Raw genomic sequence first — 15,593 nt, 5'->3', positions numbered from 1 at the left:
TTTTAATTAAAATTTGACCAATTATAAGGGTCAATTTCTATCACTATCTAAAATTTTTATTGAAAATTATACCAAAATTTTGAATCATCAATTTCAGCCTAATTTAAATTATAATTTTTTTAAAATGATAATAATTTTTTAAGATGTATTGTGAATTAAACTGTGTCTGAATTGAAATTAAAATTATCAAAAATTAGAATTAAAATTGAAATTGAATCAAAATGAAATCAAACTATAATCGATTGGAACTGTAGACAACTAGTCTAATTTCAATTCACCCTTTAAGGAAAATCATGAATTACTTATTCTAAGTTGAAATCAATGTCTCTTTCTCTCTTTCTTTCTTTCATTGGCACTCTCAATGGGGTTCTATTTGTTGTAATTTCTTTCATTATATTCTTAGACCTTTGACGTTTCTCCAAAGAACCTACAATAATTCTAAGCATGTTGACACCACAGTACCATGCCATATGGTACATACAATAATTGATTTTTTTTTCCTGAAAATTTAAATTCCAAATAATCATTATTTTTTTTTATTATTGATGAAATTTAAATTTTAATATTCATCATTAAATTGCCACAAATTTATTTTATTTTTATTAAATTATTAGGGATAATTTATTGACCATTATAAATTAACACTTTTAGTGACTGTTGTAGAAAATACATGGAGAAATTGTAAGAGTTTGATGGCAAGGGAGTAGTTGGATGCTTTTTATTTAATTTTTTTAAAAAATTAATAAAATAATATAATTTTATTTATAAAATAATTAAAAGATCAGTAAATTAATTTAAAAATTTTAAATTTTTATTATAATCAATTTTATGAAATTAAATTAAAATTTAATGAGTTTTATAAAATAAATTAAAATTTAATAATTTTTATAGAAACACAATTGAAATTATTGTCAATTCTAGTAATTTTGAGGGATTAAAACTAAAAATTTTAATTTTTATTGTCATCCCCACATGTAAAATATAATGGTCCAACTAGTAAAACTCGTGTTTGCCAGGTCCAAATAGAATTCTGTGTACAATTTATTTTAATTTTGGGGTAAAAAATTGAATTCAATGAATTCAAATCCAAGTTTGCCACTATATGGATGGTTGCAAAAAAATTGGCTCCATATGGTAGACTCGTCAATATCAAAGTTCAAGTGAAAGAACACTAGTTTTTGACGACACCGTGTTGATGAATATAATAGAATTTCTCCTACTGCGGTGAGAGCCCCTGGTGGCTCAAAGGCTGTGGCATTGTTACCCACCTACAAGAACAAGGAATGCATTGAGTGATATTACGTCTTTGAAAGTTGGTGAAGTGTGTGGAGAAGATGAAGTTGGCAAATGAAGAATGTGTTTCTATACATACAAAGTCTTCAATGGCGGGCTGTCTTTTTCTCTGCTGATTACTATTTCCCAGATCTCATGTGGTCTTTAGGCCCAGCATCCTCATCCATTTTGCAGACACGTATCTGCTTGAAGACGCATTAAATGACAACTTATGTTCACACGTTAATCACTAATTAAGTGGTGTTGATTATTGTTTAATAAAATAATAATATGTTTTGTCTTTCATATATTTAATGCATGTGTTTTATTTCTCATAAATTTCTCAAATTATTAATTCACTACACATCAGCAAAAAATTGTGATTTTATATAATATAATATTTATAAATTAATTAAACGTATACACCCAAATATTCTTAAAATTGTTTTTTTTTTTTTTCAGCTTCTGACTCGGCAGTATAAATTTGCATAAATAAAAGGAATGGGTCCTGTTATAACGCACCAAAACCACTAATAATGCAGTGTTGACCTTGAAAAAAATGCCAAGAAAAGTCCACAGATCGTAAATGTGGACTGATCATCATTATCTTTTTCTTTTCCTAGGGACTATAATGCTCTTTATCTTGCACTGTAAGTGGAAGGGAAAAAAAAAATGGACATTATTCGTTCACGGGCCTACTTTTCTAACTGTTTCTCTGAACACCAGAAGAAAAAAGAAATTGAGAAAGAAACAACGATTTACTGCAGTGAAGTAAAGGAAAAGGAAAAGGTAAAAAGCTTTGCAATCCCCAACTTCCGTCACAACTGTCGACCTTTCTGATGGTTTTGCTTCGAGATGGGAAAACCAAAATAACAAAGAGGTTGACGAGGTCTGCCCGAGTGGCCATGTAATGCAATTTGCAATTCAAAAAAAAAAAAAAAAAGAGTTGATGAGGTCAGTGAAATTATTGCCCATGCCAAGGTTTTGAAAGTAGTTTTACGAGTCTCCAAGCGACACTTGGTCGATCTTTCTGGTTTATATTAGTCTCATATGAAAAAAAGGAACCGACTAAGCAAAATTAGGGAGAAAGACCGGTGTTGTTGGGGCAAACTAGAAGAGATTTCTTGTAAAAAATTTCACAATGAATGGTTACGATATAAAAGATTAATTGTTATTAATTTGGATGGTCGATAACCCAAATACGCAAAGACGTAGTGGGGACCCTTGCAGGGTTTAAGTAAAGACCACACCCTCTCATCATCTCCTCACCCCCTTCCACCACCACCATCAATGGTGCAGAGAACCCTTGTGTCATTATTCCTACAAAGCCAACCATCCCTTCTATAGGTTCCTCTATAAACACTTCAGCTTGTAGCTCAGAAAGTTCATTTAATATACTTAACTAACAGCCCTTTTTTTGCTTGATACACTCACGGCAGAAACACTGCTGGTTGACTACTTTGGTAGTCGCCACTTCCATTAATTATTTTGATTTAACTAGCCATTAATTACACCTCTCTATTTCAGCGTCTTGTCCCTCGTAGTTCAACCGTCCCAACTTGCGATAAACACACACGTACATAACCCAGAGAGAAAGAGAGAGAGAGACAGACAGAGATGGCTAAAGAGATGAAACATAGCAGCATGTACTTGGAACAGGCAGACCTAGAAGGATATGAAAACGGTGGAACTCACAAGAACCAGGATGATGACGGTCGAGCTAAAAGAACTGGTACATATATATATATATATATATATATATATATATATATATATATATATATATATATATATATATATATATATATATATATATATATATATATATCTCCATTTCTCCAGTTTTTTTTTTTCTTTCTTTCTTCTTTAACATGACTATAGATTCCTGAATTTTCCCTTTTTCTTCTATCACAATGTCATTTCCATATTGATGGGGTCCTTCATCTTCTTGTTCTTGAAGGGACATGGTTAACTGCGAGTGCTCATATCATCACCGCTGTGATTGGGTCAGGAGTGCTGTCTCTAGCATGGGCCATAGCCCAGTTGGGATGGGTGGCTGGGCCGGTTATTCTCATGGCGTTCTCTTTCATAACCCTTTTCACTTCCACTCTTCTTGCCGATTCCTACAGGTCGCCTGATCCAGTCACTGGCAAAAGAAACTACACCTACATGGATGCTGTGAGAGCCAACTTAGGTGAGTGCTATACAATTCAGATGAATCCCTTATAAAATAGCTGATAATTCATTAGCCAAATTGTTTAACTTTGCATACCAGGAGGCCGGAGAGTTTTCCTTTGTGGGTTGGCTCAGTATGCGAACCTGGTAGGAGTCACAATTGGCTACACTATTACAGCATCCATTAGCATGGTGTAAGTAATTAAAAAAAAAAAAAAATCTAATAGTTAATTTTTATTTATTTTTCTGGACTCTAATATTTACTTGTTAATTTATTAATTTGTCAGGGCTGTAAAGAGGTCAAACTGTTTCCACAAGCATGGACATCAAGACAAGTGCCATATATCAAACTACACCTACATGATTATCTTTGCTTGCATCCAAATCATCCTGAGCCAAATACCAAACTTTCACAAGCTCTCATGGCTCTCAGTTCTTGCAGCTGTGATGTCTTTCGCCTATTCTTCAATAGGTCTCGGACTATCCATAGCAAAAGTAGCAGGTAATTAAATTAAATTATTAAAAAGAGAACTGTGTGTTTTGAACTTAATCATTACGTACTCATGAAACAAACCCATTAAAGATAGTTGTTGTCTAGTGTATTCATTATGCATGCATCATCAGTTTGTAAGCAGCAGTTGTTACTACATAACTGTCAAACAGACCCATTAAACATCACTGACCGACTAATGGAATGGTTTTTTGAGATCTCACATCGATTTGAATATGTGTATGAGCTTTTTGAATACCTAAACAACATTATTATTGATTAATGCATGTATAATTATGAAAATAACTCTAATATTATCAATGATTTTTCTTGTCCAAACCTCTTTTATCATGAATTCAATAATATGAATTTTACATATTTATATCTTAGATTCATAATGAATCAGGTTTAAATAAGAATTTCCTATTATCAAATTCAATTTGAATGATTATTGCTCAAATTTCCCTAATTTGAGCTAATGTAAAATATGTGATTCACGAATGTGGAATAGGTGGGGGACATTCAAGGACAAGCTTAACAGGAACTATAGTTGGGGTGGACGTCACAGCAGCACAGAAGGTGTGGAAGGCATTCCAAGCAATCGGGGACATTGCTTTTGCTTTTGCTTTCTCTACTGTTCTCATCGAGATACAGGCAAGCCAATCAATACCCTCATCTTAATTTACCTCATGTCATGCTGCATATGGACTGGACCAAATATTATATATACACACACACGCACTAGTATATACTTAAAAATTGAAATGTGTGCCGGATTAAAATGTTGGCAATCTTTGCTGCTATGCCCTAGATTTCAAGTATATTTTCAGCTGGATGTTGGCTTGGGCTTCAGGGCTCAGACTTGGGAGAATTTTTGCTATAGAGTAAAGACTTCAAAAAATAGCAGTTGTTTTAGAATACATTAGGATAAATTACATTATCTTGGTGAGGTTGACAAATCAAATTTATAAAATCATGGACCCACATCTATGCATATCGCAGAAACAGTGGCAGTATTTGAGTGCGCCTAACAGAGCTTATGGCCTTTCTGAGTCTGAGGGGTCCTGGTCCCATCAGGCCAGTGATTAAATTGCAAGTTGCATATCTGATCATTGATTTTCTGCCCTCTGGATTTCTAGACCAGTGTGTGTCATTTCTCGTTACTCGAGTGGCTACACTGTTCTGATAAGGACCAATGCAGCCGTAGACTCCAAAATTTTCATAAAGAAAAGCTTGGGACGAATGAACTGAGGGAGACTCTTTCTCCTTTTAGGGTTGGTTTACTTGCAGACTTGCAGTGTAGTTAACTGGTTCCGGTCTTCTAGATATTCTTTATGGACCATATTCAGGGAAGGGTGGACCACACCTAATTTTGGGCCAATGAATGCAATTGCCTTTTGGGAAAGAGGTGAAAAGCCCACCTTGTACCCTTTCTACCTGTCTCTATCTTTCATCATCTCCTCAGCAACTAATCATTGTATGCCCTATTAGAAGTTTGTCTCATCTAGGGAACACCCTTGCCGATGAATTGATTTACCCATTTATTTATCTCCGAGTGTCAACATTTACACGTTAATAATCTAGTATAGTACATGTTACGACAGGGGTTAACAGTGAGAAAATTCAATTAACAATGCTCAGTTAAGCTGACAAAGACATGAATTGCAGGATACCATCAAATCAAGTCCTGAGAATAAAGCTATGAAGAAGGCATCCTTTGTTGGCATCCTGACAACCACCCTGTTCTATGTCCTATGCGGTTGCGTTGGTTATGCAGCATTTGGAAATGATGCTCCTGGCAATTTCCTCACAGGCTTCGGATTCTATGAACCTTTTTGGCTGATCGACTTTGCCAATGTGTGCATTGCCGTTCACCTCATCGGTGCCTACCAGGTATGTAAGGATCTCTAAGGACACATATTCTAATCAATAGTTCAATACCCACTACTTTGATGGTCACTCTAAAATGATTCAAATGCCTACCAGGTTTTCTGCCAGCCAATCTTCAGTTTTGGGGAGAGGAACTGCCATCAAAGGTGGCCAGAGAACAAGTTCATAACAAGAGAACACGCCATTAATATTCCATTTTATGGTGTGTATTACCTCAACTTGTTCAGATTAGCGTGGAGGACTCTATACGTTATACTGACTGCTGTCTTAGCCATGATATTCCCATTCTTCAACGACTTCTTGGGTCTTATCGGAGCAGCTGCTTTCTGGCCATTGACAGTATATTTTCCAATAGAAATGTACATTGCACGCACAAGAATGCCAAAGTTCTCCTTCACATGGACATGGCTGAAAATATTGAGTTTCGCCTGCTTGTTGGTATCACTTGTTGCTGCAGCTGGATCAGTTGAAGGTCTGATGAACTCTCTCAAGACCTACAAGCCCTTCCAATCTGAGCAATAATCCCTTAAATTTACTCAACAAGAAGTTCAAAATTTTCGATATCAGATAAAATTAATCCTGTATTTTCATCAGTATCCAATTGCCTGTACTCCTCTATCAATTAAAAACTAATATAAAAAGCCTGCTTTCTTCATTTTGCCAAAAGCCCCATCACTTCATCAAAAACTACGCAACTTTGTTCAGAAAACAGGTAACAATGACCTGATGGAAATGTCTAACAGGTGATAAACCTTAATTTGCATGGAAATATTAAACCTACCATGAATTGGTAATTAAGCAAAAATAATCTCTGAGGCCGCCAAATAATTCATTTGATTCACCTTGTTACTCTTTTTTCCTGTGATTTTTTCCCTTTTCATAACAAACCTTGCTACCCTCAGTGTATGATTTAAAGGATAATGTATGTGTGTCGTCTTTCAGAAAACTAACATAACAATACTAGTGAATGTCCTTGTTCCATTGAACATCTAAGAAATTAATCTAATGAGGTGAAAATGTCCTGGTAAGCCAAAACATGCACATAAATAGGATAAGTCATCAATAAATCATAAAATTGCCGGTAGTCTTCTAATGATTCATCCTATCAAAATCAAAATCAAAATCAAAGAGAGTGAACATGTATGCCATCTTTTCACCAGTAAGTTCAGGCGGCTTTCACCGTACTCACAAAAACTGCCAAATTAGATTAACGGCATCCTCCAACATTCAAAGAAGACATCATAGTATCAACAGTCATGCATTTAGTTTCTTCCATGAACTGTAAAATAAATACGAGATACAATAACAAGAACAATATTGAAAAAAAAAAAGTATCCGAGCTTGTATGTACAGGGGAGCATGTGAAGTGAATATGCTCTATCTTAAATTGACAAATGCCAATCCAGGGCTTAGGGGGAGTGCATCTGATCACAAACATTACCTTGTTGGCTTATTGTAAAGACGAAGTGGACTCCCTTTCACTCATCACAAATGCTTGAATGAGACTCTGAGCTGCATGGGTCTGTTCAGGTGTCCCAGATATTATAATCACAGTTTCTGTTGCTCCAGGCTTCGGCTCGGTAATTGTAATTTTAGCATCAGAAATCTGAAATAGAATTGGCCATGATAGAATTGTTAAAGCCATAGGCCAAAATTGTTTAGAAACTTTTGATAAAGACAGTAAATACTAATTCAGATCATAACAAATACAACTTTTGGGTCAAGATTACAGCAAAATATAATAAGCCACTAATACAACATCAACTCAAATTATATTGATGTATAAAACATATAATTTAAAGGCATTACTGCTAGTTCACATAATTTGGTAAGAAATTACAGGTCCATGAGAAGTTTATTATCCTTAGCTTTTTTCCCAAAGAAACCATATACATTCATGCCATGGTAAAAAAGAATCATTCAAATCCAGCACTTTGGCACTTTTAATTCAACAATAAATTGTATTTTGATCCTCAGTTACTTTGAAACATTACCATCCCTAGTATGTAATTCTTTTTAATTTGATTAGGCAGCCAGCGCATAGTTCCAACTGAGACTTGGCAAACACACAAAATCTATCTCATGCTTCACTACTTCAAAGATGCCTCTCTCTCTCTCTCTCTCTCTCTCTCTCTCTCTCTCTCTCTCTCTCTCTCTCTCTCTCATGTGTGTACGTGTGTGTAATTTACACCCAATATATTTACACACTGATTAATCATTAAACAATATAAGGTGACCATTTATTTGTATATCTGCTTTATATAATCTGTAAATAGAGCACTCAACCAAGAATAAACCTGGTGAATTTGTTTCAGGCATGAACCATCTTCTCCATATATTACAGGGACCACAGAACGAGGAATAACGACTTGAACAGTAGTGCTGGTGATAATAGCCGGAGTGTTTACCCTACAAACACATAGATACAAGAACAAAAGAAAGGAATTAATGGTGTCATCATAGATGCACAATTTAACAGTTGAAACCTTGGACCATAAATAAAAATAAAAATTTCAAAAAATGGTAATATGCATACCCTCCAAAACCTGAATGTCTTCTTTGGGGGGGTCCAAAGTCTGGCAAGCCCATGGGGGGACCACCTTCAATAAGTCCCTGCAAGCCAGATCAGGAAAGAGAGAGTAAAGTCACAGCTTGCACAAAATTGTTGTGCAATTTACTTTTTAAAAATATTTTGAACAATAAAAATTGCTTAGTCACAGATGTTTTAACATTTAATTTTAAATGCCAAAGATGAATGGGGTAATCCAAATAATAGCCAGGATATGCCTCAGACCTTTAGGCAGCAGCCTTAAAATACTAGGTGCAAGCTCATATTGAACCTGGAAAGCAAAGAATAAGGCATTCTACCTGAGGACCCCAAGGTTTTCTTTCGGATATATGAGGGGGCAAGCCTGATCTATGAATATTGTGCATGAAAGGAGAATGATCATCATGAGGACGGAAACCATGTGGAGGTGGACCGCCCATGCCATCAAAATTATGAAATGCATGGAATGGAGGGGAGAGCTCCCTTCTTCCCACATATGGAGGAAATGGAGGCATTTGATCCATGAAGGCAGGATTGGAGGGATGGTCTATAGATGGAAATACATCACGAAAGAAATGATTGCGCAACCTAGCGGTTATCTGCAGAAGTGCTTCTTGAACTACTTCATACTCTCCATTTATCTGTACCACAACAATTGAAAAAAGGATTGATAACCAAAAACATAAAAATTTTGGTCCAATTATCAAGTATTACATTCTTTTTTTTCCTGTATCAATTACATACACATACTTCAACATTCCAACAATTCAGGCCAACCTAGAGAAGGTATGTGCCAAAGCACTCTAAGTGATGACATGAACCATATTTTATGCATAAAACATGAAAAAATCTTGCTAATGTAACATTTTTGAATTATTATAGCATTTAATAATCATTAAATTTGTTAAAAAAAATTGTTTAAAAATTAAATGAAAAAAATTTTCACCTTTTCTCTCTTTTGTGAATATCTTCTCTCTCTTTTTCATATGTTATGTATAAAAATTTTGTTCATGACAGCACCTAGGTGCTTTGACACACATCTCTAGGCTAACCAAAATTGATGCTAATTTTGAAGTAGGCATATGTAGTTGACCATATTTGAGACTTGGAATAGTTCTGGATTTTTTTATAAGAAATTACCATAAAAAAATATGATAAAATAACATCTGGACAATGGAGCAGCTTAGTAGACTAAGGCCCTGTTTGGCATTGAGTTTTAGAGCCTGAAACTGTTTTTCTGAATAAAAGCACCATTTTAGATGCTGTTGAGAAAACAGTTTGGAAAAAAGCTGTTTTATTATTTTAGTGTTCTTATGACTAAAACTGATCAAATTTAATTTTTAATTATTTTTTAACACTCTCTAACTAGTATATTTAAAAAAGTGATTTTCTCAACAGTAATTTCGACAGTAATGCCAAACAGGCCCTAAAACTACCCAAACTTGCCAAGCTACAAGACACACACAAAGAACACTGAACACACCTGAACCACTTCTTCATTTTCTGAAGCACATTTTGGAACTTGATCCTTCCCCAGTATACGAATATAGGCTCCAGTTGACTTCCTCATTTCTGCCATGATGGCACCACCCTTACCAAGGAGACAACCAATTTGATTTGAGGAGACAAGAAGCCTAGCAATCACAGTCTTCTCTTTACCATCAGGTAAAGGTAATGCCCTAGCAATCCTGGTTTGTACACGAAGAACTGCATCTTGTGGAGCTGATATTCTATCATCTGGGTGCTGCAAGATTTGATGGGTTGTCAGAATAAGATAAATGAATGAGCAAGAGAAGGCAAAAATATTAAAGCTTGTTACATTCAAGTGGTTATAGAGGCAAGTCATACCACTGGACCAGAAATGAGAATAATGCGATCCTCTGAATCAGAAACCCCTTCCAAAACTTTGATATCACAGCCTGTTTCTTGCTGAAGGGTTTTTATTATAGTTCCTCCTTTTCCAATGACGCCTCCTACCTTCTCATCAAGACATAGCAAGCGAAAGTTTATTATATCTGAAGTAGGCTTCATTCGACCAGGGATACCACTTTCATGAAAGTCCCGAGGTCCAGCACCATAAGTTGTTCCACGAGCATTAAAAGAATGGTATGGTGGTGGATATGCTTCTGGCCTAGGAAGAGGATAACCAAATGAATGAGATGAAGGCCCTGTAGAATTGGCAGGGAAAGAGTCATTATCCCTGGGTGGATTCTCCAGAAGCTGCTGAGCAACTGATTGAAGAGCTTTCCTAACTGCATCAACCTCTCCTGTGATCTGCAGCACAATTATGGAACAAAATGGCAAATTGAGAATGCATGAAACATGCACACACACGGCGCATGCATATATAATTTGAAATATAAACTAATCCTGATTCCTGAGACAGCAATTGCAAGCCATTGCTGTTAAGACTGCAGTCATAATGTTGAAACATCTATCCCATTCTGTGAGAAGTTGGTATGATAGATATGATACATAGCACTCAGCTGAAATTTGCAGGAGCAATGCTTGATGTACAATTGAACTGGGCAACCCCCAAATCATATTACATACTCATAAAATATCACTGCTGCATAAAGTTATCCCCTTTATCTAATCTGGACTCTCCTTACCCTCACCACATGTGAGTTCATGTATAAGCATGCAACCCTCCCCACCCCACACCCCCGTAAAAAAACACACCCCAAAAAAAAAAAAAAAAAAAAAAAGGGCAAACCCAAAAAACAAAGCTCCAACCTCCTCCTAATGTGTTTTCTTCCTGATATACAAAAGAAAATAAAAATGTTTTCCCTAAACCAATCAGAAAATTCAAACAAGATATTGAAAATAGAATACATAATAGAAGAAGCAGCGTAGACAAACAGACATATGACCAGAGTTTCATCTGAGTCTTAGTCCTTGTGAGAATATTAATGCCTAGCAATGCTACGTAGTTGAGGAGGATGTGAAAATAAGAGAAAAAGATAACTTTTTGAGAGCCACCCACACAAGCACATAAACATATATGCACAAGTGCACATCTTCCTACTCGTTTAAAGATCATTAAAGATACATACCATGCTATAAATATATATTTAAGCAAAAGTAACCAAAAAAGTTAAAACAAAAGAGGAAAAAAAGAGAGAACCAGATTTCACATGAACTTCCCATTCTCATCCATGTGACATAGAATTGCGACATTTTATGCACAAGGTTGACTGACAAGAGTTAGTGGTTTCCATCACCAATGAAGATGCAGTTGATAAAATGCCATATGTAATTACCTGAACTAGCTCATCAGAAGGTGATGCACATGCAGGAAGTTTATCCCTAGGAAGAATCCGAATCTGTGCCCCACTTTCTGCAGACATTTGCTTGATTACACTACCACCCTTTCCCAAAAGGCAGCCAACTTGACTGGAAAGTACAAGTAACCTCAAAATGAACATAGAGGGCTTGCTATTTTCCTCATCCCTTCCAACCGTTTCTGGTTCTGCTTCAACTATTCTTTCAAAAACAAGTACCAGGGCTTTCTGCAAGGATGATATTTCCTTTACAGACTTTGACGAGTCAACTGCAGGAACAAGTTCCTTATTTTCATTGTCCTCAACATGGTCTTTTTTATCATCACCCTCTTCAACCACATCAGCATTTTTATCACCATCCTCCCCATTCTGCTCATTATTGACTTCGATATCCTTATCAGAACCCACAATAACAACTACCCTCTCATCGCATCCGGGGACAATTTCCTCAACTCTGACCTTTGCACCAGTTTCTTGACGGATTTGTGATATGATGGTACCACCTCTCCCAATAATACTACCTGTTTTGGAAGCAGGACAGAGTATTCGGAAAACTACACCATTCAAGGATTTCAAGGATAGATTGGGGGAATTAAGGCCAGCTGTCTTTTGCCACTTTCCTTTCCCATTTGTCTCACTAGCGTTCCAATCATGTGGTCTCTTAGAAGGTGTCAGTGCAGTAGACATGCCCACAGTTTATGTAGCAAGCCTGCTTCACTGCCACTTGCACAGCATTAAGAAAACAATCAACTCAAAAGAGAAATGTAAAGAAAAAAATCATGATCAAGAATCATAAACAGAAAAATGTGAAATGTCTTTAACCCTGTAACTAAACCCAGCATGAAGTTGACCATCCAATTTTATAAATTAAATGACTTCTCAGGCAGCGTGAATTGTTTTGATTTCATGTAGTGTGATCAACGTGACAATAACTCCACTTCCAATTTATATCCCACAGTGTTTGAACTTGTAAGAAAATCTGGTTCCTCTCATGGTAGGTTTTAAAACTCTTACTTCAAGATTTTTAAACATTTTATTTCATTACTGCATAGATGTCATTCTGTATGCCTTAAAGAAGACAAAATGGATACTCATCAATGCTCATTTATCAGCAATGCTGAATAATGACAGGAATTAAAGTAGTGAACTTTTCAACTTCTTATCACTATGGAGGAACATTCAGACAATTCAATAGAGCTGGTGGGTAAAAGAGTACTTATTATAGAATTAATAAAAAACAATTCAAAGATCATAATGAGTCCACATTTGGCTCAATAAGTGAATGTAGCAGTGAAAGAAAGGAGGAAAGAAAGAAGAAGAAACAAGGAGCAAGGAAAGGAATATCATTACATGGAAATTAAATAATCTAGAGTAATTAATGAAGGAATATTGCAGAATAAAAATTGACTCTCTCTGTGATCAGACGAAGAGGCTGAGGGAACTTGTATTGTATGAGAGTCCGGTTAAGTGCCCTGTGGAAGAATACTTCAGATATGTTAATAAAGATAACTTATTTTATTTTTCAATTTCATCCAAGCAGCATCCTAAATACGAATACCTTCAGCTTTCAAACTTCAATCTATCCAAAGGCCACACATCCACATTAGTAACCACAAAAATACAAATGTTTTATCATGATATTAACTTTGCAACTGAATGAATACGCTGAAATGGGTTTGAACATAAAAACCCAGACTTCCCAATGTCCCATTCCATAGAATTCTATCATTCACACTATCATAGATAAATTTCCTCAGTAGTCATTCAAATTTGTTAATTATTTCATTTCGGTCATTATACTTTAATTTGTTTCAATAATCACTCGTCTTCTATTTTTTATTTGCTAGCAGTCACTCGGATCAAAATCCGATAAACTCCCATATGGCGTGTCTTTCGTAAAATATTTATCTCATTGCCAAGTAAGATTAAAAAACCAAAGAAAAAAAATAAATTTTATCTCTCATTACATTTATTAATCTCTATTTTTAGACTCCCAAAAAACCAAAAAAAAATTAATTTGACCAGGCAAAAATATATATTTATATTTTTTTAGAATTTAAACTGGCATAAATCACACCACATATGAGTTTTATCAGAGATTCTATAGGATTCTGTTCTTAGTGACTAGAAGTGAACAAAAAATAAAAGATAGTGATTTTATTGAAATAAATTAAAATATAATGACTAAAATGAAACTTTCAACTACTAGTAAAATCTATCCCACTACCAATAGCTTGGCCTAACAAGTTCTGAGGAAAAATACTAGTTTCATAAACAAAATGAACCCAAATACCAAATAACTTAAGGAACGCTAAGTTCCATTTGTTTGCCCAGAAAATCGAGGGTATGGGAAGAGGGAGAGTGGAAATTAAGGACAGATGGATCTCAGAGCTCCTAACTTCCCAAGAGAAAAGGTTTCGATTGCATGAATTCAGTTATAAGGTAGCTCTTCAATTGCCCGAATATTTAAAGCCGCGTAAGACAAACCAGAGTTTTATCAGAGATTCTATCAGATTCTGTTGCTAGTGACTGATATTGAACAAAAAATAAAAGATAAGTGATTTTATTGAAACAAATTAAAATATAATGACTAAAATGAAAAGATTAGCAAAGATGAGTGAATACTGGTAAAATCTATCCCACTATCACTAGTTTGGCCTAAAAAGTTCTGAGGAAAAATACTAATTCATAAACAAAATGATCGCAAAAACCAAAACACTGAAGGAACGCTAAGTTCCATTTGTTTGCCGAGAAACTGGAGGTTACAGGAAGAGGGAGTGGGGAAATTTGAGGAAAGATAATCTCAGAGCTCCTAACTTCCCAAGAGAAAAGGTTTTAATTGCATGAATTCAGTTAGAAGGTAGCTCTTCAATTTCCCCAAATCGAGGTAACACAAAGCATTGACTGTGTTGCTCCACCAGTTGTGAGCAAGTGAATCATTCAGGATCCAGAAAATTAAAAAAAAAAAAATGAACAGATTGATAGAATTGCGAAATTTGGTATACTTACAGTTTCGCAAGCTCTTATGATTTTAAAGCAGCAAATCAATGTCGCGCGCTAATGATGGAAAATAGTTGTAGCTTCCTGCTCGATGTGCTCTGAAACTAGGTTTTATCTGTGCCCTGCGATATGTCGTTGTACAGGGAAAGATAACGAGAGGCGTGAGGACCCTTTTTTTTTAAACTCCGTAAGGTAAAGATTTCATACATGCATATGTGTGTGTGATATATATATATATATATATATATATATATATATATATATATATATATATATATATAAGAAAATTATAGGTTTCACCTCACCAACTTTTTACAAAATATTCTTATCATAAAATGATTAATTATAAAAAATTTATTAGTTTAATAAAAAAATAAAAATTTTTCACATATAATATATATATATATTAAAAATATTATAAAATATACTTATTTAGTATTTTTTATTTAATATATATTATTTTATAAAAATTTAATAAAAAAATTTTAAACTTCATTAATAATAAAATAATTTTATTTTTATTTAAATTAAAAAATCAATATATATATATATATATATATATATATATATATATATATATATATATATATATATATATATTATCAGAAAGATTTCACATATTGGATTAAAGGCTTCAGTCCAATACAAAATACAACAAGGGATCCAATCAAGCTCCAAAGCCACAAATATAAACCATGGTGTAGAACGAAAAGGTCCTTTAAATTTATAAGATAATATTAATATTAAATTCGAATTGGGTTTAAATTTTATGAGTTAGGTATTTATTATTTAATTTTATTTACATAAGTAATTAATTAGATATAAAATATATTTTTATAATAAATTTATATATTTTTATATATCATGATTTACATAAAAGAGAGAAATTATATCTGATTATTTTCATTTATATATTTAATTGATTTATGATGTT

General features: G+C 34.4%; 2 protein-coding genes across 6 annotated transcripts; one reads left to right on the top strand and one right to left on the bottom strand.

Moving 5' to 3' along the window:
• Positions 1-2,225: 2,225 nt before the first annotated feature.
• LOC110635069 (amino acid permease 6) lies at positions 2,226-6,482 on the top strand. The gene is made up of 7 exons (XM_021784263.2): positions 2,226-3,004; positions 3,233-3,466; positions 3,548-3,641; positions 3,735-3,949; positions 4,449-4,591; positions 5,606-5,830; positions 5,924-6,482. The coding sequence occupies exons 1-7, from the start codon at positions 2,890-2,892 to the stop codon at positions 6,347-6,349; spliced, it is 1,452 nt and encodes a 483-aa protein (XP_021639955.2). The 5' UTR covers positions 2,226-2,889; the 3' UTR covers positions 6,350-6,482.
• Positions 6,483-7,009: 527 nt separating this feature from the next.
• LOC110635068 (RNA-binding KH domain-containing protein RCF3) lies at positions 7,010-14,866 on the bottom strand. Of its 5 annotated transcripts, none has more exons than XM_021784261.2 (9): positions 14,669-14,866; positions 13,010-13,131; positions 11,639-12,376; positions 10,224-10,649; positions 9,859-10,119; positions 8,696-9,016; positions 8,364-8,440; positions 8,125-8,236; positions 7,010-7,433 (listed from the first exon to the last, which is right to left on the bottom strand). In XM_021784261.2, the coding sequence occupies exons 3-9, from the start codon at positions 12,344-12,346 to the stop codon at positions 7,278-7,280; spliced, it is 2,061 nt and encodes a 686-aa protein (XP_021639953.1). In that variant the 5' UTR covers positions 12,347-12,376; positions 13,010-13,131; positions 14,669-14,866; the 3' UTR covers positions 7,010-7,277. The 5 variants fall into 5 exon arrangements, with proteins under 5 accessions (XP_021639953.1, XP_021639954.1, XP_057986915.1 ...); XM_021784262.2 differs by lacking the exon at positions 13,010-13,131 and having other exon boundaries at positions 7,010-7,106; positions 7,269-7,433; positions 11,639-12,382; XM_058130932.1 differs by lacking the exon at positions 13,010-13,131 and having other exon boundaries at positions 7,010-7,106; positions 7,269-7,433.
• Between the last annotated feature and the right edge of the window lie 727 nt (positions 14,867-15,593).

Source organism: Hevea brasiliensis, chromosome 12 (assembly GCF_030052815.1).
Source record: "Hevea brasiliensis isolate MT/VB/25A 57/8 chromosome 12, ASM3005281v1, whole genome shotgun sequence".
Lineage (NCBI taxonomy): Eukaryota > Viridiplantae > Streptophyta > Magnoliopsida > Malpighiales > Euphorbiaceae > Hevea > Hevea brasiliensis.
This window is presented reverse-complemented; position numbering and strand designations above follow the sequence as displayed.